This window comes from Mobula birostris, chromosome 6, assembly GCF_030028105.1.
Source record: "Mobula birostris isolate sMobBir1 chromosome 6, sMobBir1.hap1, whole genome shotgun sequence".
Lineage (NCBI taxonomy): Eukaryota > Metazoa > Chordata > Chondrichthyes > Myliobatiformes > Myliobatidae > Mobula > Mobula birostris.
The window spans coordinates 164052070-164079045 of NC_092375.1; the positions used below are offsets into that span (position 1 = coordinate 164052070).

The 26976-nt window shown below is 40.8% G+C and overlaps 1 protein-coding gene across 1 annotated transcript in view; it reads left to right on the forward strand.

Annotated features, from left to right (window-relative positions):
• Nucleotides 1–7481: 7481 nt before the first annotated feature.
• znf385b (zinc finger protein 385B) overlaps nt 7482–26976 on the forward strand; it is a 307211-nt gene continuing 287716 nt past the window's right edge. Inside the window, exons 1-2 of the mRNA XM_072259629.1 lie at nt 7482–7524; nt 8428–8724. Coding sequence (XP_072115730.1) covers nt 7482–7524; nt 8428–8724 — 340 coding nt within the window. The remainder of the gene's footprint in view (nt 7525–8427; nt 8725–26976) is intronic.

The following is a 26976-nucleotide window of genomic DNA, read 5'->3' on the forward strand; positions in this document are numbered from 1 at the left end:
TAAAAAAGTTTTCAAGCATAAACCAGGAAATTATAGGCCAGTAAGCCTGACATCCATAGTGTGAAAGTTATTGAAAGGTATTCTGAGGGACCAGACATGTAGTTATTTGGATAGACATGGACTGATTAAGGATAGTAAGTATGGCTTCAAGCATGGTAGGTCATGTCTAACCAATTTTATAGAGTTTTTCAAGGAAGTTACCAGGAAAGTTGAAGGCAGTTCGGTGGATGTTGTTTACATGGACTTTAGGAAGGCATTTGACAAGGTCCCATATGGGTGGTATCAAGAAAGTTCAGTCGCTAGACATTTAGGATGAGGTAGTAAATTGGATTAGGCATTGGCTTTGTGGTTTAAGCCGGAGAGTGGTAGTAGTTTGTTGCTTCTCTGACTGGAAGCCTGTGACTAGTGTTGTACTACAGGGACCGGTGTTGGGCCCTTTGTTATTTGTCATCTTTATCAATGATCAGGTTGATAATGTGGTTAACTGGATCAACAAATTTGTGGATGACACCAAGATTGGAGGTGTAGTGGATAGTGAGGAAGACTATCATGGCTCGCAGAGGGATCTGCATTAGCTGGGAAAAATAGGCTGAAAAATGGTAGATGGAATTTAATGCAGAGAAGTGAAAGGTTTTGTACTTCGGTAGGACCAAGCAGAGTAGGTCTTAGACAGTGAGCGGTAGGGCACTGAGGAGTGTGGTAGGACAAAGAGATCTGGGAATACAGGTCCATAATTCATTGAAAGTGATGTCTCAGGTAGATAGGGTCATAAAAAAGCTTTTGGCACATTGGCCTTCAGTGTACTGAGTACAGGAGATGGAATGTGATGTTGAAGTTGTATAAGGTGTTGGTGAGGCCTAATTTGGAGTATTGTGTGCAGTTTTGGTCACCACTACCTACAGAGAAGATGTAAACAAGGTTGAAGGAATACAGAGAAAATTTACAAGGATGTTGGGTCTGGGGTACCTGAGTTATAAGGAAAGATTGAACAGGTTAGGACTGTATTCTTTAGAACATAGAAGACTAAGGGGAAATTTGATAGAGGTATACAAAATTATGAGGGTTATAGATAGGGTAAATGCAAGCAGGCTTTTTCCACTGAAGTTGGGTGGGACTACAACCAGAGGTCATGGGTTAAGGATGAAAGGTGAGAAGTTTAAGGGAAACATGAGGGGAAACTCTTCACTCAGAGAGTCGTAAGCGGTGAAATGAGCTGCTACCCCAAGTGGTGCACGCGAGCTTGATTTACAACATTTAAGAGAAATTTGGATAGGTACGTGGATGGCAGGGATATGAAGTGCTCTGGTACTGGTGTAGTTCGATGGGAGTAGGCAGGTTAAATGGTTTCAGCATGGACTAGATGGGCCGAGGGGCCTGTTTCTGTGTTGTACTTCTCCATGACTTTATGAAAGCCTGTATAAAACTTACATTATCAGACTAAAAACAAGTTAGCATGCAACAAAAATGTATTCACGGAAAAACAGAAGAAATGTCAAGGCTGGTGGCCCTCACCGTTATTGGTTTGCAATGCTGGGTAATGCTATCCACAGTGGAGAAACCAAATGCAGATAGGGTGATGCCTTGTTGGAGCACCTCAAATCAAAACATGGCCAACTCTGAACTTTTAGCCACTTTTGGTCACTCACATGACTTGCTTGCCTCCTTCCCTTTATTTCATGGTCTACTATCCTATCAGATTCCTCCTTCAGGCCTTTGCCTCTTCCACCTATTATCTATGAGCTTCTCACGTCATTCCCTTTCATCCCCTTTCCCCCGCCCCGACCCATCACCTGAACGAACCCTTACCTTTTGCTCTCCAGTCCTGATGAAGAGCCTCAGCCTGAAACACTGACTGCTTATTTCCCTCCATAGATGCTGCCTGACCTGCTGAGTTCTTCTCACTTTTTCTTTGTATTGCTGCATTTCACCTGGACCTGTCTCTCTGTACTGTAGTTGTAGGCTCTCCCACTGTAGTGTACAGTAATCGTAGTAAAGCTTCTTCACTTTAATACACATATTCTTTTGTAATAAAGGCTGAAATGTACTTGTTTTGCTAATTGCTTGCTGTTCTATTCCTACCTCCGGAGGCCATGATGTCCTTGGGCTTTTCTGCCAATGGTAAAAGAAAAAGCTATTTTTGTAAAAGCTTTTTGGAAAGCAAAAGAAAATCCTCTGGCAAGATATCAATTTAGTTGTATAATCTGACAGAGCTGCAGAAAAACTGTTCTACTTTTAGTCTGCAGAGATTTCTTCGTGCTGCAGCAACAAGTTGCCTCTGTCTTCCGCCCCCATTCCCACCAGAAGTTTAATTGCAGTATGTGTGTTGTATCAGTGTCAGGTTAAAGATAATGCAAATATTGCAGGTCATTCTTTTACAGTGGTTTAGAGAAAGATAATAGGCTTGAAGGTCAAGCTCAGGCTGAAAAAAAATCAACATTGTAATTATCATCGGATTAGATAAAGCTCAGGATAATATGTGCACACATGAAATGCTGGAGGAACTCAGCAGGCCAGGCAGCATCTATGGAAAAGGGTAAACAGTCGATATTTCAGGACAGTCCTGATGAAAGGTCTTGGCCCGAAACGTTGACTGCTTACTCTTTTCCATAGATCCTGCCTGGCCAGCTGTGTTCCTCCAGCATGTTGTGTGTGTGCCTTGTATTTCCAGCATCTGCAGATTTTCTCTTGATCAAGATAATATGTTATAGCAGGGCACCATGTTGTAGGTATGAGATACAGGAGCTTGCTTTCAGCTATTCATTCATTCATTACAATTCTTGTGTTGTCGTCAATCATTTTAAATCTCACATTGCCCTTGTCACCAAAAAACAATATCCTTGGCTAGCCACATTAGTACCTTTTTATTTTCCTTCAAAGCACGTCCTTTGGTCCTGGGTCTTGGCATCCAGGAGCTTGAAGCTGTCCGTCCTTTCCTGAAGTCCTGAATCAATCCTTTGATCTTGCTGATATTGAGTGCAAAGTTGTTGTTGTGGCATGGCTGAACCAGATGATCTGTCTCACTCCTGTATGCCTCCCTGTTGCTATCTGAGATTATGACAATAACAATGGTGATAGAGGTGAATTTATGCATGGAATATCAGCTGTGCCTTGCAGACGTCATGGCTGCAGGGAGAGAAAAGCAGTGGGCAAATCACTCTTCCTTGAGGTGAGCCTGTGTTGATTGTCAGCAAGGTGAAGATGCTCTTACCAATCTACACTGCCTCCCGATGAGGAAGTCAAGGATCTGGTTCGAGAGGGAGGCACAGAGGCCCAGATTTTGAGGCTTACTGATTTATACAGAGGGGATGATATTGTTGAATGCCAAACTGTAATCAATAAACAGCATCCTAACGTAGGTACTGCTGTTGTCCAGGTGGTCCAAGGCTGCTGTAGACCTGTTGTGGTGGTAGGGTCTCCAAGCTGGCCTGGTTGAAGTACCCTGCAGTGATCGGGAATGACATCAGAGTGCGTTGTCTCGTGGCTGTTTATCATGGTGCTCAGCTTCTCCACTGCCAGCTTAACGTTTGCCAAGAGTATACACTGCATCCAGGATGCTAGTGGAAAATTCACTTGGCAGATAGAACGGACGACACTTGACAGCCAGATATTCCAATTAGGGGAGCAGATCCAAGACAGAGCTGTGTGCCACGATGAGGTAATCATGAAGCAAATGCTGCTGGCTCTGCCTTTGTCCAAGGCCTCTTTCTGGTCCATGCAGTGGATGGTGAAACCCTTGGGCAGAGTGCTGTGTCCGGAATGCTGGGGATGAGTCAAGTCTCTGTGAACATTGTGGACTTCGGGAAGGATAAGAAGAGGGAACACGAACCAATCCTCACAGAGGGATCAGAAGTGGGGAGAGTGAGCAATTTCAAGTTCCTGGGTGTCAAGATCTCTGAGGATCTAACCTGGTCCCAACATATCGATCCAGCTGTAAAGTAGGGAAGACAGGGACTGCATTTCATTAGGAGTTTGAAGAAATTTGGTTTGTCAACTAAAACACTCACAAACTTCTATAGATGTGCCACGGAGAGCATTTGACAGGCTGCATCACTGTTTGGTATGAGGGGGTCAGGGGCTAGTGCACAGGACCAAAAGAAGGTACAGAAAGTTGTAAAATTAGTCAGCTCCATCTTGGGACCAGACTGCATAGTATCTAAGACATCTTCAAGGAGTGGTGCCTCAGAAAGGCCACATCCATTATTAAGGATCCTCATCACCCAAGACGTGTCCTCTTCTCATTGTTACCGTCAGGGAGGAGATACAGAAGCCTGAAGGCACACACTCAGTGATTCAGGAACAGCTTCTTCCCCTTCTGCCATATGATTCCAAAATGGACATTGAACCCTTGAACACTACCTCACTTTTAAAATATATATTATTACTGCTTTCGCACTATTTTTAATCAATTCAATATAAATAGGTATGTTTACTATAATTTATTTATTTCTATTTTTGTTTTTTTTTCTATGTTATCATGTATTGCACTGCACTGCTGCTGCTGTTAACAAATTTCATGACACATGCCAGTGATAATAAACCTGATTCTGAATAAGAGTACACAGAGGTCCCTGATGTCCCTCTGGTCTACAGTCTTGCTGTCGGGTCTTCAATTGTATTTTTAGAGACTAGACATTAGCCATGAGGATGGTAACAGGGTTATTTCAGGACTTTTTATTTTTCCCCTAGCACTTGTCCAAGTTTATCTGATTAGGTATCTGTAAGGTTGCAATTGCACCTGTCTCGACCACTTTCTCTGATGGTTCATTCCAGCGCTCTCTTCCTTCTGTGCAAAGAAGGTACCTCCCAGGTTTCTTTTAAATTACTTCCCTCCTGTGTCTGTTCCTTTTAGTTTTGGACTCCCTGACCATGGGGAAAAGATCATGACTGTCCATCTTATCCTAACCTCTCATGATTTAATAAGCTTCTATGAGGTTACTCCTCATTCCCCTACAGTCCAGGGAATAAAGATCCGGCATGGCCAGCCTCCCCAGTAACTCAGGCTCTCTAGTCCAAGCAGCATCCTCGCAAATTTCTTCTTCACCCTCTGCAGCTTGACAATGTCTTCCTTACAATAGAGTGACCAAACCTGTACCGAATTCTTCAAGTGCAGCCTCATTAATGACTTGTACAACTGCAGCATACTGTCCCGACTCCCAAACTTGATGCCCTGACTGATGAAGGCCAGCGTGCTAAATGTCCTCCTCATCATTCTGTCTCCTTGTGTGACCACATTCAGTTCACTCTGCACTTGTTCACCTGGGTCCCTCTGTTCCACAACATTCACTATGTAAACCCTACCTTGGTCTGACAGTCTAAAAACCTCACACTTACCTAATTTGAAATCCATTTGCCGATCCTCAGCCCATCTCCCTAGCTGACTAAAATCACTGCAATTCATTGCGACCTGCTTTGCTTCCAGCAAGATCTCCTAATTTAATATCATTAGTAAACTTGCTAATCACGCTATGTGCATTCACATCCAAAGCATTGCTTGCATAATAAATACAGAGGTCCCAATGCTTTCTCCTGGGCACTGCACTATTCACAGGCCTCAAGTGGGAGAAACAACCTTCAGCCATCACCCTCTGCTTGCTGTCATCAAGCCAATTCTGAATCCAATTTACAAACTTCTAACTTGAATCCCATAATCTGAGCAGCTACATTACTGCCTGGTTCCGAAATTGCACCATCTCGGATTGTAAGACCCTGCAGCGGATAGTGAGGTCAGCTGAAGGGATCATCGGGATCTCTCTTCCCACCATTACAGAAATTTACACCACATGCTGCATCCGCAAAGCTAATAGCCTTGTGAAGGACCCCACGCACCTCTTCTCCCTCCTGCCATTTGGCAAAAGGTGCTGAAGCATTCAGGCTCTCACAACCAGACTGTGTAACAGTTTCTTCCCCCAAGCCATTAGGCTCCTCAATTCCCAGAGTCTTGTCTGACACCAACCTACACACACACACACACACACACACACACACACCCCTGAACACCACTCCACTTCCTTTGCAATTTTTCCTCATTTCTTTCTCAATTTCTGCTAAAACATTGTTTACATTTACATCATTTATTATTATATTGTAATTTGTCCTTTACTGTGCCTATTGTCTTGTTATTAATTATTGTACTGTCTTGCACTGTTTTGTGCAATTTATATAGTCCCATGTAGGTCTGAAGTCTAATGTAGTTTTGTGTTGTTTCAGGTAGTCTAGTGTAGTTTTGTGTTGTTTCATGTAGAACTATGGTCCTGGAGGAACGTTGTTTCGTTTTTACTGTGTACTGTACTAGCAGTTATGGTCGAAGTGACAATAAAGGCGACTTGACTTTGACATAAGGGTAAAGCTCCATATCTGCCTGCCACACGGGACCACGTCAAAGCCCTTACTAATATCAATATCAGCAACATCCATTGCCCTTTCTTCTCGTTTCTCCTTAATTAACTTTTCAAAAAACTCCAAATGATTAATTAGAATTGACGTCTCACACATAAAACCATGCTACTATTCCTGATCAGGCCTTGACAATCCAAGTGATGGTAGATCTTGTTTGTCAGAATTCCCTGCATTAACTTCCCAATAACTGAAGTCAGGCTCACCAGCCTGCAGTTTCCTGACTTGTTCTTGCTACCCTTATTGAACAATGGAACATTCGCCACCTTTTGGTATGCTGGACCTCTTTGCCAGTGGCTACTGATGAAGCAGATATCTCTACAAGGGTCTCTATGATTTCTTCTCTGGCTTCCCATAATCTCAGGGGATTTGTTTGGTCATACCCTGGGGATTTACCCACATTAATGTGTTTCAAATCTACAAATGCCTTCTTCCACATAATATGCATATGATCCAAAGCCTAGCCTAATTTCTTTGGCATCCATGATATCCTCCCTAGTAAACACCAATAGACATTAGAAGTCTCAGCCATCTCCTGTAGATCCATGCACAGACGGCTCTGACGGTCTTTAAGAGGATACTGGTCCCTCCGGATGGAGGGAGAGAAGTCAGAAAAGGGAAGGGTTCAGTCAGAGATGTGACAGAAAGAGCAGAGTAGAAAAACGCAGAAATTGTGATAGAACTTTCTATAGAAAGTTCTATATGAGAGGAGTACACAACAACAATACAGTCAGCATTGTACTGGATAAAGAGAAAAGGGAAGAGTTTGATTTTAATAGAAATAAAAACCAAGCATCCAGTGCCCTGTATTCCACAAGGAGACAGAGATGATTTGGAACCTCACACATGCCCAGACCATTGCCTTTAATGTGAAGTAAGTGACTGGAGGTTAAAGAAGTCTTATTTTATGTGAGAGCAGGCTTAGTTGAGGGCGGGCTGTCTTGGTGGAGAGAGATTGGTTGGGCCTCTGTTGTCATGGTGTGTGATGGAGGTGTAGAGGGATTGGTTGCACATGTAAAAGTGCCGACTGAAACCAGGAAACTGGTTTCCTGTTCGGAAGTGTCTTAACCATTGTGAATGTAACAGGAATGACTTTGAAAGGAGGCAGAGCATTCTGGATAATGCTCATTGGTAACTTGCTCCGAGATATTTGATTATTTTTCTCACTGGATTAAATTTTTTGTTGTGAGATTTGAGCGAAAACGCAGTCCATTTTAATGTTATATCTTACTAACATTCAATTTTCTGCCACAGACATTCAGGCTTGAATTTTGTGGTTCAGTGAGAATAGCTGTAGTTATTCATCTCACCCAGATTTCCTCTAATCTGGAGTCCATTCCAGTGTGGCACTCTCTTCAGGGAAATGTAAAATCCGAGTGCAGAAAGAAGGATCTGATCAGATTGAGAATCCTCACTGAGACTCTTGAGTTTTGAGTTGAGCAATGTGAAATAAAACACAAATGGGATCTGAATGGAAGCCAGCTAAAGACCGAAATTTCAGATGAGATTGAGAGGAGAAGAAATTAAATGAGATAGAAGAGACACAGAAAAATTATAAAATAAAAAATTCTTTGGAAGTCTGAAAGGCTAATTTACTTACATGGGATGAAACTCTATTTGTGAAGTCACATTTTCAGGCAAAATAATTGGTTTTGGCAATAACTATTGCTGACTACATTCTTTGAAAATGCACTCATTCTTGCATGCACCATTCCCAAGGCCTTTGGCCATGTTTACTGCAGAACCTAGAGGTAAACACACTAAGTCCTTGAGGATTGTAGAGTACTAGGATATCGCAGACAGTGGCTTGTGGGTTTTTTGCATGGACATCAAAATTTGCTGTGGGATTTATATAATGATGGTAAATAAATATAACTGTTTATATTGCAAACCTTGGATTTTTGCATCTAGCAGTATTCATTTCTAATTTTGTGTATATGCTTGTATTTTTTAAGTTGAAATTTCTAGATTATCACATGAAATCTGTGAATGAATGTTTGCTGCGATTTTACTGAATGATCTTCATTTTTGCAGGAATGAAACAACCACTGAGTCCTGAACATATTGCTGATGTTATGATGAATTCAGGAGATCTTTACACTTACAGTGATGGGAAAATACTGAGCAGTGAATACCTGGGCTACCAGTTGAATATTGAGAAACAGAAGGTAGGACTGGCACTGTGTGAAGTGTGTAACATTCAGCTGAATTCGGCAGCACAGGCTGAGGTTCATTATAATGGGAGGTCTCACTTGAAGAGGATGAAACAAGCCAACAGTCACACACCAATTTCTTCGACTCCTACTACGTTTGTTACAGGCACCAGCACAGGTATGTGTGACAATTTAACATGGGCTGCTGATGTTATATTTGAAAACATCCTTTAATCTAATATGGGTAATTCGTTTGTTAGTTGTTTTTCTAAGATATTTTAGCTATTGTTCTGTTAATTGTTGGTTTGTTAACTAAGTGTTGCATCTGCTTTGCTGTGTGTATCTCTACCACCAAGAGATAACGTGTCTGGAGATGCTGTCAAATTATTCTCAGTGGGTTGTCAGCAGTGTGGTCTGTAGAGAATTCTAACCATGAGGGAGAATAGGGTGGATATTAAGCTCAGAACCTGTGGTAATGATTAAGTGGGTTGCTCGCTTTGGCTTCAAGCATCCCCAGCTTGCAGCTGGGAAGTATTGTATCTTTCTTCTGGTTAAGGTCTGGTCTGTACGCGAAAGTCTGAATCATGTTAATAGTTGAGGGTTTCCGTTTTCATTCACAGAACAATTCAGTATTCCTTAAAGAGTTGTGTAAATAACTCCAAGTCATTTTCCAGTAATTACGTTAGTTCTTTAACAGCTTTATGGCTGACATGGAGTTCAAGTGACTTTCTTTATTTGAGGAATTGGGGTGCCATCTGCAGGCTGTGTTACAGAAGAAAATAGAGAAACTAAGGCTTCAATGTTACAATGAAAGGGTCAGTAAAAATAAGTTTAAATATTTATAAGTGACGGATTATTTCTGTATGTTTTCAATAGAGCAGGGTGCATTTGTAGAGAGACAAGAGAGCGCAGTTATGCTGCCTGAACCTGCTGTGTATTTCCAGCATCTTTCGTTCTTATTTTGAGCTTTTGCAGCTTTTTATTTGCACCGAGGTCAGCGTGTTTACTCCCAGAAAGGATCGTCGCTCTGACTGTGCTTGTGTCTGTGAATATTTTTTGTCAGAATTACAATTATATTGATTGTACCGGCAGTAGTGTACTCTGCCTTGTTAATGAGTAAGTGTGGAAGTTTAGAATTGATTTATAGCTAGATTTCATCATCCCTATATAGATTTTGTGGTCAACTGTCAGTGTTATAAACTCCCTTGGATATTTTCATGTTAAGTGGTGAGTTTCTGTTCTGATTTTAGAAGTAAGACAAAGGCAACGCCTAATTTATGATTTACGTAGAAATACTTTGAATAAATGCACCAGAAATATGTGGAGATTGATGTTCGGAAATCAGTGTTGATTTTTCAGAATTCAAAATTATCTTTCATTTGATTTTTCTATAATCGCTTACTTCTCTTTATTTTTATTGTTTAATTCTTTTAGCGACTGCAGCATTTTTGTCCTTTCTGTATCTGGAATATTACCATTTTCCACCTCTGATGGCTGTCTGAGTTGGTGCATTTCCCTTATCAGGCAGTGATACAGCCAGTCAGGATGCTCTCAATGGTGCCCCTGTAGAAGGTCTTGAGGATTTGGGGGCTCATGCCAAACTTTTTCTGAGTTGCCTGTGGTGGAAGAGACGCTGTGGTGCTCTTTTTGCCACGAAGCTGATGTGTACAGTCCAGGTGAGATCTTTGGTGATGTGTACACCGAGGAACTTGAAACTACTCACCCTCTGAACTGCAGTCCCATTGATGTTGATCGGGGCAAGCCTGTCTCCATTCCTCCTGTAATCCATGGTCAGCTCTTTCGTTTTTTGGACATTGAGGGAGAAGATTCTTCATTGCTATTTCCGTCACAATTTTGTTTTACCAGTCAGGGTTGTTAACCCTGATTGAACACCCAAACTCGGAGGACTGGTGGACCAGTCTTGGTCTGGCCTCTACCCTTTGACCTGTTTGGTATGGGTGACCCTACCAAGAACCAAAGATAAAGCCCTGACTCCAGCCAGCATAGCTTTCCAGGTCATTGATGCATGTGAGCCTCTAAACTATGACAAGGTTGTGGTCCTCCTGGTGGATTCCAAAGTAAAGTTTCAAATATATATCAGCATCTCATCGGGGTCCTCTATTTCTATCTGTGTAACATCGCTCGACTTCTGCAAGATTTAACTGTATGGCCAGTGGTGCCAGTAATGGGTCCTTTGCTTCACTTGTCCACGCCGACTGTGATGCCTGTCTGTACCAGTCCCGTTTGCCTGCATCTCTCTTGTCTTTTCCAATGCTTTTCAATACCTGTCCAATGCTTTTAAATATTGTATTTGTATTTGTCTGCAGTAACTTGTGAAAAGCTTGACTAACTGTGTGTGTGTCTCTCTCTCTTTACAAATGCTGACTGACCTGGACTTTAGCGCTTCTATACCAGCATTCTTAAGTTGCAGTTTTCACGTTAACTGCTGTAGTTTATATTAAGATTGCCAATAGATTTAAACTCCCATCATCAAAGGGGGATTCAGCATTTATATTTGTGCATGTGAATTCACTATTGATAACTAAAGCTAACTGACCTATCATTTTCAGAGTGATTCTCCGTCTAGAATCGATGTATAATCCAGATTAGAGCGGTGGTCATTGGTGGAATTCAGTGGGCAAAGAAGTTGTGGCAGTTTTGGCTTTTCTGTGATTCCAATTTGGAAATTGTAATTTACCAATAGATTGATTTAATATCTCATTTACTTAAACAAAACTTTCATGTTAATAGCAAGAATGTGGCTTTTAACAGCTAGAGGCCTGAAAAGAACCTTCAGGGTGGTTTGGTCCCACTTTGAGTGATGTTGATGTAATAGTGTGGCAGAACTATTAGTGTTCTTGATTATTACACCAGAAAACTGACATCAACTTTGGTATTTGCAATCTTGTGTTATTTCCTGCAAAGACTTAACGTTGTTGATATTGATTCAGCCCTCTTTCACAGGCTACATTGTTGCAGCTTTCCCCAGTATAATCAAGCAATCATCTGAAAGAACGTGTGTTTCATTAATTAAGAAAGGAAAATGAGAAGTAGGAGCAAGCCATTCAACTCCTCAAACCTATTCCCCCAGTGACCTTGCACTGCTTCATTCCTGTCTTACACAAGATCGTACTGTTTAATTTACCAGTATTTTTGCTTTTGTATTCTTTTATATAAGTTCAAAACCCTGGAATACTCGGCATCAGATAAAACCCCTGAAGTTGACAGGCAAAACTCCTGTGTAGTCTAGGTAATGTTTTGAAAGCAATTTCTTAATACTGGGATTATTTGTGAAATCTAGACAATTTTGAATCAAATTTACAGAAGAATGGAGTCTTGGAACCACAGCTGTTTCTTTTGCAATTTATTCATTATTATTTAATTAATAAGAATTAAAAATAATAAATTACCAGTCTAAATAAATAGACATATCATAGCATGAATTGAAAAGAGAAAAATGGGTTTAACATGAAAAATAAATTGGTCAAATTTATTAGCCAAGTTTATTTTCATATGCGCAAGTACCATGAGATTTGAATTAAAATCAGGTTTAATATCACTGGTTTATGCCATGAAATTTGTTGTTATGCAGTAGCAGTACATTGCAATAATAGTAAAAACTGTAAATTACAGTAAATATATAATTATATTTTATAAAGTTAAATTAAATTTCATGCAAAAAGAGAAAAAATAGTGAGGTAGTCTTCATGAGTTAATTGTCCATTCAGAAATCCGATGGTGGAGGCGAAGAAGGTCTTTCTGAATTACTGAGTGCGTGCCTTCAGGCTGTTGTACCTCCTCCCTGATGGTAGCAATGAAAAGAGGGCATGTCCTGGCAATGGTGAGGTCCTTAATGGTGATGCCACCTCTTTGAAGGATTGCTCCTTGAAGATGTCCTGCAGACTTGTTCACAGCAGCATCACCGGCACATAAATTCGGACAACACACAGAAAAAGAAATTAACAGTAAATTAAAAAGACAGTTTAAAATAACACATTAGTGCAAATCAAACATGATCAGAGATCAGTCTGTGATTGTGGAAGTGGTGATCTGTATTGGTCTGTTACTGAGGTAGGATGAGAGTTTTGCAGTTTAATTCAGGAACCTGATGGCTGCAGGAGAGTATTTGTTCCTAAACCTGGTGGTGTGGGATTTCCGGCTTCTGTATCTTCTTCCCTGTGGTAGCAGCAAGAAGAGGGCATGACACAGAAGGTGAAGATCCTTCATGGTAGATGCTGACAGCACCTGGCAGATGTTTTCAATGGTGGGAAGGGCTGTACCTGTGATGGACTGGGCTTTGTCCATTACTCTCTGCAGCCTCTTGCACTCCTGCGCTTTGGTATTGTTGCCCCAGGCCATGATGGAACCAGTCAAGATACTTTTTGTAATGCATCAGTGGAATTATACAGTATTGGGGGAGTGTCTGATGACATGCTGAGTCTCCTAATGCTTCTATGAAAGTAGAAATGCTACTGTATGAAGTGAGTGGATTTTGGCATAAAAAATGAAACAAATTGAAGTGCACATTAGTTCACAAATTGTTGGGCAAGTTGACTTACCAGTTTGGGTACTTGTATTAAATTATGGAAAAGATTAAAGCACTTTCATTTTGACTGCGATTGGGGCCAATGAACTGCTTGAACAGAGATAAAAAATAAAATGCCTTTTGTATTAAATTAAATACCTTTTGTACAGGCTATTTTACTTGTGCTCCTATGTGAATGGGGAAATTTATGTATTTGTCCTGAGGGCTGAACATCAAGTTTGAAAGAAATCTCTCTTCTTTTTTAGAAATCTGTCCAATTCTATTATTATTTTCTAAGTGTCCTGTTACATTTCTGTAATAATCAGTTCTTTCACAGATATCGGTGTCACCTATAATACTCCATTTTCTCCCTGACTGCTGGCCCTGTCAATGTGAAGTGATGTTAAATTGAGTCTCCCCGTGCTTTCTTGGGTATGTACAGTAGATCCTTGGTGCAACTCTGTAAGTTCACTGCTGCTTATCTCAGCTGCCCAGGTAAACACTTTATCCATCAAGGATCAATTTTATTTGCTATTTCCACTTACATGTATTAGGAATTTACTGTGGTGTGTTGGTCAGGGAACAACAAACAACAGCATTCAACAATTATAAACAGTAAAGAATTATATGACAATAAAGTTAGAGTTTAAAGTACAGATATGGAATGTGTACATAAATACCAGCAGGTATTTATAATGTAAACTGCAATATGAAAAGTGGTTTAAAATATTTACAGTGCAGTACAGTGATGGAGGTAATCTGTAGAGGGGCTGGCGAGGGGACAACTAGATTGATTGATCAGAGTAACAGCCTGGGAGAAGAAACTCTTAAGATGGCGTGGTTTTGCTATAATAGCACTACAGTGCTTTCCAGTAGGGAGCTGTTGCAAAAGGCAGTTTGTCGGTTGGATTGTGTCTGCAATGATTTTTCCTGCCCGCTTCTTTGTCCAAGACACATACAAGTCCTCCAGTGATGGTAGACTGCAGCCTTTTCTGCTGACCTGACATTTCAACATTATTAAAACTACCTGGCCATTGTCTACCCGTGCTTTGAGGCAGCTTGCTCTGTCATATTTTCTAGTTCACTGTAGCGACTACATTTCCTCTGAGATGCTTTGGAGTGATGTAAATGTGAGTTTCTCTCTGTTGTGATACTAATTGCAAAGTATGCAAATGAACTGTAGGTGGCAGCATAGGCATTTGCTCTGTCCTTGCATTTGGGGCTACCTACCATGCATATTGAGCACACCCATGTGATTTTTATCATTATTACTACACAAACTTATAGTTTATCGCCAGATATTTACTTGTATGACTAAAGTCTTTTGGAGATTCACTACTACAAAATCTTATCCCATTTGGATCTGAATAAGATTTTTAAAAGTTTATATGCAGATTAATGACCTCCAAATTCTGACATTGAGTAACATATGACCTTTGGATCATCCACTCATGATGGTAAGGAATTTTCTTAGTGCATGTAGTAATGTGCGACACCCTTAAATATGAATTTAACATAGAGACAATTCAAAAAATGCCAAGTTGATCACATTTTAAAAGTGATGATCCATTTAATTGAAAACAGCATTAACCAGAATGATGCAGTTGTAATGATGGCAAACATCAACAATTGTTGACATTACCTCTGGCAACCATCCAACATCAGGTATCTGCAGGCATGGAAATTAAGGGTTTGCTGTCATTGTTAATCCAATTCTGCTGCATGAGTACTGACCTAATGTTACTGCTAAATCATCTCACTGGTGCCTGAATGTTCATTTTTTGTGCGCTATCGAACACTGTCAGATAGACCAAAAGCCCATAAGATATAGGAGCAGAATTAGGCCATTTGGCCCATCGAGTCTGCTCCACCATTTCATCATGGCTGGTCCATTTCCCTCTCAAACAGATTCTCCTGCCTTCTCCCTGTAAACTTCATACCCTGACTAATCAAGAACCTATCAACCTCTGCCTTAAATACACCAAATGACCTGACCTCCACAGCAATCTGTGGCAATGAATTCCACAGATGCTCCACTCTCTGTCTAAAGAAATTCCTCCTCATCTCCATTCTAAATGGACATCCCTCTAATCTGAAACTGTGCCCCCTGGTCTTAAGCTCTCCCACCATAGGAAACATCCTCTCCACTCTATCTAGGCCTTTTAACTTGGCTAGGTTTCAATGAGCTCCCCCCACCATTCTTCTAAATTCCAGCGAGTCCAGGCCCTGAGCCATCAATCACTCCTCATACAATAAACTTTTCATTTCTGTAATCATTCCCACGAACCTTCTTTGAACCACCTCCAATGTCAGCACATCGTTTCTTAGATAAGGGGCCCAAAACTGCTCATAATACTTCAAGTGAGGCCTCACTAGTGCCTTATCAAACCTTAGTATTACATCTTTGCTTTTATATTCTAGTCCTCTTGCAATTAATGCTAACATTGCCTTCCTCACCACCAACTCAAGCTACAAGTTAACCTTTAGAGAATCCTGCACAAGGACTTCCAAGTCCCCTTGCACCTCAGATTTTTAATTTCTGCCCTGTTTAGAAAACAGTCTATGCTTTTGTTTCTTCTACCAAAGAGCACAACCATACATTTCCTAACACTGTATTTATCTGCCACTTCTTTGCCCATTCTCCTCATCTGTCTAAGATGTCCAAGATGAATACTTCAGACTCTCAATACATGAATAAAACTATTTATTTTTTAAAGTTTATGATCTTTCAGCTCAGCGATTAATCACATGTACATGGCCCAATCTCTGTTTCTCTAAGTGCAAAATATTATCAAAATGTAGAAGTTCAAACATTTCACTTCTTGGTTTGCAGTCTTTGAGAATGTTTTTTTTTTAATCTGTTCTCAAGCCAGGAGGACAAGTGGTGTGGTCCTATGCTGTCAGCTGCCTTTAATGGTTGAGGCTGGAAGGTTGGTAGGTGCTTTTGGAATAGCTTTAGTGGGTAACAGCTCACTATAAAGTGGGTAGCGATGCAGTGGTGATGGTAGAGGTTTAAATGCCAAGGATAATGGATTGTTGTTGAACTTTCTCAGTTATTGGGCCTGCATTTATTTAGTTAAGTGGAAAGTATTTCCTTATGCTACTGATCTATAAATGGTGCTACAAGGTGACTCAGTCAAAGTGGGATACCTGCTTTTGGAACCACAGAATTTATGCAGTTAGCTCAGTTGAACTTCTGGTCAATGATGGCCCCAAAGTGTGATGGTGAGGAACTTGCCCTTTGAATATCAAAGGTAGATGACTGTATGCTCTCCTTTTGGAATAGTCTTTGGCAGTTGTGTGGCACAAATTGTAAATTCTTATGCTGCAGAACTTGGGTATTCATCTTGAAAAAGCTGTCAAAAAACTAGTTTTCAGAGGCTAAGCATTTGACCTCTTACTTAAACCCCACTGAGACTCTCCCCCTTTCCTCATTTAACTCTATCGGCATATCCACCTCTCTTTTTACTCACTTCCTCTTAAGTACATTTAGTATGCCATCAAGTTCTGATCTCCAAAGCTGAAGTGCTCACAGGTTACCTGTTCTGTCAAAGTACTCACAATTGCCCAGATTTCTGTTGGGTGACTCATCGGTCTTTACAAGAGAAAAGAGACACAAACTGTTCATTCTGTCCTGAAAGTTAGAACATATCATATCCAGTATCATCCTTCTCAATCTCTTGGCAACCCTCTCAGTCCCTTCTGTATATATTTTATAATGTGGTGACTTGTCTACCCTGTGCATTTGAAATAGAAACACGCTAAAGTCCTATCCCTTTTAAAACGTGCCTTATTCGCTCTTCAGATGCCTTACTACTTTACATGGTCAATTTTAGTGAATTGTGCACTTCTGTTCTCAGATCCCTTTGCTTTATTACCCAGTCAAATTAATTCTCAAATAAGATTTCTGTTTTCTTTTTATTAAATGATATAGGATATATGAAATTCTGTTTTACATCTTGTGCTCCTGCACATTGAATGCACTGAACCAAAGGCTACACTTGTACAGTCAATCTACCAATTAGGTTTACTGGTGCAATATCGGTAAATCAACAACTGTTCAATTTCTAAACTTCTTTTTAGTATGTTTACTTGTCCAGGCAATTTTTAATCCAATGGTCAGATTTGATTCTGCTGAAGACAACATTCAATGTTATTGTGAGTTTAATGAATTCAGTGGAGTGGAACAATTTGTTTAGATTGGAGCTGGTTCAAACTGGTCTATATTTTCATGTCAAGTAATAATAGTGGCCTAATACCCCAGTTTTTTGGGTCTGCGATATTTTTGTTCATCCTCCCTGAAGGCATATCAAATTAACACACGATGAGACAGGTATTGATTTGAACTGCTAAGCTCATATTTCACATTGCAGTGAAGTTACTGTAGTTAAAGTAGTTAGAGATTTGTTTTGTTGAACAGTACTTCAGTGCTGATCATTAAATTGCAACCATCTTCTTTTATTCCTGTGCATTGTGACCTATTGAGTCCGCATTTCCTGAGGCCATTCTGCTTGAGCAGATTGGACTGCTGGATTGACATCTGGATATCTTGTCTTTTTGTTTCCTCTCTCCCTCTTCACAGACTGAGATCAAAGACTTTTCCAACACATTATCTATAAGTGGTTTTCTGATTACCCAGCCAAGCTCACACTGTTTATTATTCGGTCTCAGGTGTCTGGGAACAGCTTCTGTTTGGCATAACAACAAAAAAGTTGTACTTGTGAAGCCCCTGGCGCCAAGGAAATATATAGGAGTAAAAAACTTTTACTGTTTTAAAGGAAGAAAGCAGCTGAAAGCTGGAGGAGTATAATCAATTAATTTAATAGCTTGGGGCCTTCATGGTTAAATACATAACAATAATGGAAAGATTAAAATTGGAACTGACTAGATAACAGAATTGAAGGAATGTAGTTACCACAGAGATTTGTAGAAGTGGAAGTGATTGCAGTAAGGGGGATGTTGAGGTTGCTAAGAGATTAGGGGGGAAGAAATTTAAAAATCAAGTTGTTCCTTAACCAGGAGTCTCTATCAATGAGGGAAGAACATATCAGGTTGATGGATTAATGGCATGGTGTGAATAAGGACAATGAGCAGCAGATTTTGGAGAATTTATGAAATAGTTTGTGGATGTTTAAGAACTGGCCAGGAGTTCCTCAGGTAACTCAAGTCTAAAGGTAACCTATGCAGGGCTGCAGATTTTGGCAATGGATGAGCTGTGACATACGCAGATGTGGGAGAGGTTAGAATGGAGGAAATTGGCAGCTGTAAATTCTTGAATATTTACTGAGTTTCATAGTAACCAGGATAGGATTTAACTAAGAAATTGAAATTGTTAGTACTATTTCCTGTACACAAGTGCAAAGGAGAACTTTGCTGCTCTAGATCCATTGCAGCACAGAAATACCCACAAAAGATAAAGAAAAATAATAATTCTAAAAACACGATGAATATAAATAAATAAAATGCCTTGTATACATAGATTGTTTGTACGTCCATAAAGTGATGCTAGGCTGTACGTAAGGTGACTGAGAGGAAACAATAAAGTAGTGGTGGAGTTAGTGGGTTGAAGTGTTGGCCAGCTTTACTGCCTGGAGAAAGTAACTTTTTGAGTCTGGTGGTCCTGTCGTGGTTGCTACGTTGCCTCCTCCCTGAGGGGAATGGGACAGGATGGGAGGGATCCTTCATGATGTTACTGCCCCTTTACCGGCACCTTTCTGTATCTGTCCTTGGTGGTGGCTAGGCTGATGCCAGTGATGCATTAAGTGGTTTTGTCCACCTGTCAGAGCCTTCCTGTCCACTGCAGTGCAGTTTCTGTCCCAAACAATGCGCAGCTTGTCACGATTCTGTAGAACACCATGTTTATGGAGTATGGACTCTCAGTCTCCTCATATAGTAGAGGATTTGGTGAGCTTTCTTAACTGTGTATATGATGTGCATTCCCAGGAATTTGAAACTCTTTGCAGTTTCCAGTGCTCTGCCGCCAGTGTAAAGGGAGGTGTGAGTTCTCCTGAAGTCAATAACCATCTCTTTCATCTTGTTGACACTGAGGAAGAGGTTATTTGCCTGGCACCAGGCCTTGATCCCTTCCACCTTCTCTCCGTAGTTCATCTCATCATTGTTAATAGTGAGCCCTGCCACTGTTGAGTCATCGATGAACTTGGCAATGTGATTGCTCGGATGTTTCGCTGTGCAATCATGTGAGAGCAGAGTGTATATCAATGGGCTCAGCCCACGGTCCTGGGGGGCACCCGCGCTGAGGGTGATGGGAAGTGAGGGGTGGTTCTGCATCCTGAATATATGTTTGTTGGGAAGTCCAACAACAATTGCACAGTGGTGTATTTAGACTGAGGAGTAGGAGTTTGTTCACCACGGTCTGTGGGACGATAGTGTCGAATGTCAAACTGAAATCCAGAAACAGCTTTCTGACATAAATGTCCTTGTTTTTTTAGGTGCATCAGGGACCAGGTGCACAGCAGATGCTATGGCATCTGTCGCAGAGCAGTTCTGTTGCTAAGCATATTGGTGAGTCCCCAATGCATTCGGGTGAGGGTTAGGAAAGGAGATTTGGTATGTGCCATTATCAGCCATTCAAAGCACTTCATAATGATTGTTGTCAGTGACCCCAGGCAATAGTCATTTAGGTGTAGAGTTCTTTAGTATAGGGATGATGGTGGCTGATTTCAAGCAAGTGAGCACAACAGCCTGGATGAGTGAAGTGCTGAAGATGTACGTGAAGATATCAGTGAGCTGGTGTGCACACTCACTGAGGACTCGGCCTGGGATGTTGTCTGGCCCGGCTCCCTTGTGGAGTTGACTCTCTGCAGAGTCCTCCTCACATCCGCTGCCCTTAAAGACGGCGGCTGCTCACCTGAGTGGAGTGTAGCTTTCGTGGCTGGCGTTACGTTGCATACCTCAAGGCATGCATAGGAGTTGTTTAGAGCATCAGGGAGGGAGGGTCACTGGTACAGTTGACATTGTTTTTCCTTGCGTAGTCAGTAATGCCCTTTGTGTCCGGCCATGTACGTCTGGAATCATTATCGGTGTTCCGGAATTCTCTGTGCATCAGCAGTCTTTGCCTTCTTGATGCCTAAAATGAGGATTCTCGTGGTTGCTCTGAGAGCTGTACTATGACGAGAGTTGAAGGCAGCATCCCAGGCTTTTAGTGAGGGGTGCACCTCTACGTTCAGCCAGGGCTGCTGGTTGGGCCGTGAGATAACCATTTTTGCGGTACCAGTTTTGTCTGCACACTCACAGATGAGGTATGTTCCTCAAAGGACAATGCCTTCTCCGTTTACGGTGGCCTCCTTGAACATCTGCCAGTCTGTCCATTCAAAACAATCCTGAAGCACGAGGGTTGCCTCATTAGGCCATACAGTCATGGTCCTCTTGACTGGTTTCTGCATTTTCAGCAGTGGTTGGTATGCCGGGATTAACACTATGGAGATGTGGTCAGAGGCCAAGATGAGGGCCTAGGATGGCTTTGTAAGTACCGAGTCTGTTTATGTAAATATGGTCCAGTGTGTTTGTTCCCCTTGTGTCCATGGTGATGTGTTGGGGGAATTTGGTAAAAATACCCTGCAGGTTAACATGATTGAAGTCACCTGCAGTTATGAGGAGACCGTCCAGATGCTTGTTTTGGAGAGAGTTGATGATACTGTAAAGCTCTCGCAGTGCGTCCTTGGCATTTGAGCTTGGGGAGGAGGTAGACAGCGGTGATGAACACAACGGTAAACACTTGAACGGGTAATGTGGCTGACATTTAATTGTATGATGCTCTATTTCCTCAGAACAGTGACTGCTAACTACAGATGAGTTTGTGCACCAACATTTGTTAATGTACACGCAGATTCCACCTTCTTTGGATTTCCCCGACAGGGAGTTCCTGTCTGCATGGAACTGAGTCCGTGAAGAAGATGGCAGTTTGTCATCAAAACGTCGGCACCTGGCTGGAACCCTGAAAAGAGTTTATTCATAATAATATAGGAAATTTCTCAGTGAATCAGCGATCTAAGGACTTTATGCACCCATATAAGTCACATTGACAATTTTGGTAAATTCAAAAGAAATTGCATCTGTGAATACACCTGGGAGATCTGCTTGTTTAAATGAATTCATTTTCAAAAAAGTGTAAACTATCTAAAGAAAAGAATAAGTTAGACAAGTGCTGCAATGTGTTTGGAATTTGCTTTTTGTCACAGCCCTGTTAACGTTTAATGTCGGAAAGTCTCCTTCCCAGGAATGGCAGACTGGTGCCGAGACTCAGTTTGACTGTAGTGGGAAGATTATTTCCTCCAAGGAAGTAATCATTGCTTCCGAAATGTAAGTTTTTATGGTGTTAAAGCTAAAATGCAATACTGACCAATTACAGAAGATGTACGAATGTATGTGCAGTAAAACACCTTTAATCCAGCAGGTTTGTGTCTGAGATGGGGCTGGAGTAGCAGACTTTCCTGCTTTTAGCATGTTATACATATTATCCCTAAGCATATCTGGAATTCATATTTAATACTGCATAGTACTATAATATGCCTTCCAGTGAATCCAGTAACTTTAAAGGCAGTGTGGGAAATGGTGACCTGGTGAGTTGAAAGGGAGCATGGGAAACAGGGCCTCAGTGTTTTAAAGACCATACAGGAAACAAAGCCATGGCGAGCTTAAGAAGAGCTCACCATGTGGGGCATGGGTAGTTTAAAGGGAACATGGGGAAAAAGGAGGCGCCACTGACTTTAAAGGGTGTATGAGACCACTGTGAGTTACAAGGGAGTGTGGAGAAGCCCAGTGCAAGTACATCAAGAATTCTGAATAGATGGGTAGTGGATAATCAGAATCAGGTTTATTATCACCGGCATGTGTTGTGAAATTTGTTAACTTAGCAGCAGCAGTTCAATGCAGTACATAATACAGAAGAAGAAAAAAGTAATAAAATAATAATAATAATTAAATAAGTAAATCAATTACAGTATACGTATATCGGATAGATTAAAAATTGTGCAAAAAATATATATTAAAAAAGTGAGGGAGTGTTCATGGGTTCAATGTCCATTTAGGATGGCAGAGGGGAAGAAGCTGTTTCTGTATCTCCTACCTGACGGTAACAGTGAGAAAAGGGCATATCCTGGGTGCTGGAGGTCCTTAATAAAGGACGCTGCCTTTCTGAGACACCGCTCCTTGAGGATGTCCTGGGTACTTTGTAGGCTAGTACCCAAGATGGAGCTGACTAAATTTACAGCCCTTTGCAGCTTCTTTCGGTCCTGTGCAGTAGCCCCTCCATACCAGTCAGTGATGCAGCCTGTCAGAATGCTGTCCACAGTACATCTATAGAAGTTTTTGAGTGCATTTGTTGACATACCAAATGTTTTCAAACTCTTAATGAAGTATCGTCACTGTCTTGCCTTCTTTATAACTACATCGATAAGGTGGGACCAGGTTAGGTTCCTCAAAGATCTTGACTCCCAGGAACTTGAAACTGCTCACTCTCTGCACTTCTGATCCCTCTATGAGGATTGGCCTTCATCTTACCCTTCCTGAAGTCCACAATCAGCTCTTACGTCTTACTAACATTGAGTACAAGGTTGTTGCTGTGACACCACTCCACTAGTTGGCATATCTCACTCCTGTACACCCTCTCGTCTCCATCTGAGATTCTAGCAACAATGGTTGTATCAGCAGCAAATTTATGGGTGGTATTTCAGCTATGCCTAGCCACACAGTCATGTGTATAGAGATAGTAGCAAACATCATGAAATTTGTTGTTAATGCAGCATCAGTACATATAAATAACAATAAGAAAAATGTTAACATTTTAAATTAATAAGTAGTGCAAAAAGAGGGCAAAAATAATGAGGTTGTTTTTATGGGTTCATTGTCCATTCAGAAATCTGATGGCAGAGGGGAAGAAACATTGAGTATGTGTCTTCGGACTCCTGTACCACGTCCTTGATGGTACCAGTGAAAAGAGGGCACGCCTGTGTGGTGGGGGTCCTTCATGCCAGATGCCACCTGTTTGAGGCATCACCTTTTGAAGATGTCCTCGATGCTGGGGAGGCTAGTTCCCACGATGGAGCTGGCTGAGTTTCTAACTTTCTGCAGCTTTTTCCAATCCTGTGCAGCGGCCCCTGCATGCCAGGTGACGATGCAACCAGTTAGAATATTCTCCACAGTACATCTGTAGAAACTTGCGAGTGTTTTTGGTGACATTCAAATCCTCAAAATTTGACTGAAATATAGTCACTGTTGTGCCTTCTTGATAATTGCATCAATATTTTGGGCCCAGGATAGATTGTCAGAGATGTCAACACCCAGGAACTCCAGGAACTTGAAGCTGTTCACTCTTTCTACTGCTGATCCCTCGATGAGGACTGATATGAGGACTCCCCCTTCCTGAACTCAACAATCATTTTCTTGCTCCTGCTGACACTAAGTGCAAGGTTGTTGCTGTGACACCACTCAAATAGCTGATCTATCTCGCTCCTGTACGCCTCCTCGGCACCATCCGAAGTTCTGCCAACAACAGCTGCCTCATCGGCAAGTTTATAGATAGCATTTCAGCTGTGCCCAGCCACACAGTTGTGGGTGCAAAGAGAGTAGAGCAGTAGGCCAAACACACATCCTTGAATTGCAGCAGTGTTGATTGCCAGCAAGGACAAGATGTTATTTCCAATCTGCCCTGTAGGATTCTGATGTTTTAATCCAAGGTTCTCTTAGAAGTCAGGAAAGAGGCTCAAAACTTGTTGCTTCATGATCATTTTTTAAAGAGATCATAAAACAAAGGGAAGTTGTAACGAATAGTGAGAGGGGTCTATTAGTTGAAGAAGAGTGAGAAACTATGTAAACCTAGCATTAAAACAACTATTTTTATACTATTCAGATACTATTCAAATTCCATTCAAATCTGTAGATAAGAGACAACCAATTTGAAAGTACTCATTTGAATACTGCAATACCAAATTAGCCAATAAGAAAGCACTTGGTCACTTCATGCAGAATAAAGAAACCTGCGGAGTCTTCCAGAATTACACTTTGTATAGCCACTATAGGCTATTAAACTGTTATACATATAAGAACTACTTAAAATACAAGTATATAATTAATTGTTAAACTGCAAAGAAAATAACAATTAATTAGTCTAATAAGAATTAAACAATCAGATCCACCAGCACTGACTGTGGCCTCCCAATGAAGAAGTTAAGCATCCATTTGCAGAGGGAGGTACAGAGGCCCAGGTTTTGGGGCTTGTTAATTGGAGATGAGGATGTGATGGTGTTGAATGCTGAGCTGTAATCAACAAACAGCAGGCTGATGTTGGTTTGCTGACACAACTATTGGCCGGGTGATCCGAGGCTGAGCTGAGAGCTGTAGACTTTTCGGCAAATTGCAGTTGGTGCCGGCTCGTGCTTGGGCAGGAGTTGATTCTGGTGACCAACCTCCCAAAGCACTTCATCATAGTAGATATGAGTGCAACTGGGTGATAGTTGTAGAGGCAACTCACCTTGCTCTTCTTGTATTACAATACTACTGCAGACTCAATTAAAAAAAAATTGTCATTGCAGTGATTATAATTTTTGAAAATGAGATTGTATATACAGGTAACACACATCAAAGTTGCTGGTGAACGCAGCAGGCCAAGCAGCATCTGTAGGAAGAGGTGCAGTCAATGTTTCAGGCCGAGACCCTTTGTCAGGACTAACTCCCCCTCCCCCTCCAACTTTCAAATCCCTTACTCACTCTTCCTTCAGTTAGTCCTGACGAAGGGTCTCGGCCTGAAACGTCGACTGCACCTCTTCCTAGAGATGCTGCTTGGCCTGCTGCGTTCACCAGCAACTTTGATGTGTGTTGCTTGAATTTCCAGCATCTGCAGAATTCCTGTTGTTTTTGTATATACAGGTAATTCATTAATTATTTCAAATTATGCTTTTCAGTACAATTGATTTTTTTTTTGCTGACTCATTTTCAGCCAATGCAATATTAGTGGAATTGAGTGTTCAGCTTCAACTAATTACTTACAAAGAAAACAATTCAATTTCTACTATTATTTTGCTTTTTTAAAAAAGTCCAAAAATAGTCACAGAGCCTGAAGTTTATTTTATGCAGTACATTCATTTGCAAGTGAGTCTCAGCAAATGAAAGCAGAACCACTGGATCGCAGATAATGACCTTAAAGCAATAATTAGCCTGCCAATGATGAGTATTGAGCTTGATGTTCTCAAAATTGTTTCCTGTTGTCAATGAGATAGCATCTCCTTGTAAAAGTGCATTGTTTTAATAATTATAGTTCCATTTTATTTGTAATGCAATTCAGTGAAATCAAAATTCCAAATTGTTGAGGCTTCATGACTGAATAAGATTGCACAAAGGATTCAAATAATTATGGTGTCAAACACACAAAATTAACAATCATAATTTCCTGCATTTTAAATAAGGAAGCCATTTTCACTTATTATTTGAAACCTGTAGTAATTAATTTATTATTAATCTGCAGCAATGAACAATCTACTACTGGACGAAAGTGGATCAAATAGCATCTGTGGAGGGAGAAGAAATGTCGACATTTCAGGTTGAAACCCTGTTGGGTTCCTCAACAGTTTTTGTTTGTTGCTTCACATTTCAGCATCTGCTGTCTCTTGTGTCTCTATTACTAAACTCTTGTGTCTTCGTATACATGATGAAAGACGTTAGTAGCTGGTTGCTTTTAACAAGATAGTAATAATTTATCTGGATAAATTGTCAGTCTGGCTCTCTTGAAAAGATGCTTCAGTACTGCTCTAGAATGTAAGGTTACAAGTTAAAAACCTTCTTCCTTTTTGCCTCCTCTTTGCCATCATGGAAATTATCAGTCAGGATCTAATTTTCGGTCAAATCACTAGTTGAACTGAGTGCAAGATCAGAGTCAGTTTCCAGTATGTATAGTGAATGATCTTAACATCCTTGAGTTCTGCTGCTGGACTCCTTGGGGAATCCAGAAGTGAAAATCATTGCTGCGTGAGTATGGGCCTTCTGTGTTTAACTATTATGAACAAAATTTGCAGACAGGGAAATGAAAGAAGCTTATTCAAAACTACAATATTTTCCAGGAAAATCAGTACCATTAATGTTTCATAATTTTGGAAATAAAATGCAGAACTTAAACAAAACTTTTGTTTTTAAAGCGGCATGTATTCATGGAATAAGCAGGTAATGAAGGCCTTCCCATCTTGAACATACTACTGAAAACAACACAATCCATCACATATGTTTGAAAGAGCTCTTCAGTGGAAAGTATGATTTCTCTGCAGAACAATAAAATTTAACTCTGCATTTGAAGCTTTACTTTAGTTAAGTGTTTTCATTAGTTTCTAAATTAAATAGTTTTCCCTTAAAAAGTCACACAAAGGAATCTGTAGAATAAGGCGTTGCATTATAACTGGTTCAATGAATTCTCATTAACATTCAGGACAAGAGCATGCGTTAGATCTACTTGCCTTTTAAACTACATTTTACAATTTGTACTCATTGGCAACAGGCCTTTTCTTCTATTTTATTTGCTTATCTGTCATGTCTAATGATATCAGATGTTGGTTTGGTTTGTCTGAGAAAAGCTAATTATCCTGATTTTCTGCACTCCTTAGAATAATAACTCATCAGCTTTGGATTTGTCATCCCTTCTTTGCTAGAGTGCCAGTTAAATTATGGAAGTGTAGAGCACTGATTTCCTTCTGTCTCAGCTGTTTATCATTGAAAGGGATGTGCTATTTTTAGCAACGATACAATGTTCTTAGATGAATCTTCATCTGTGTGGCTTGATCTGGCCATGCTGAGGAACCAATAATTGTAACATTGCCGTCTTTGAATATGTGACTGAAAGTGATTATCCTCACTGCCAATGGGGACTTGCGCTGCCTGTTTCTACATGTTTTGCTGCTTGGATTT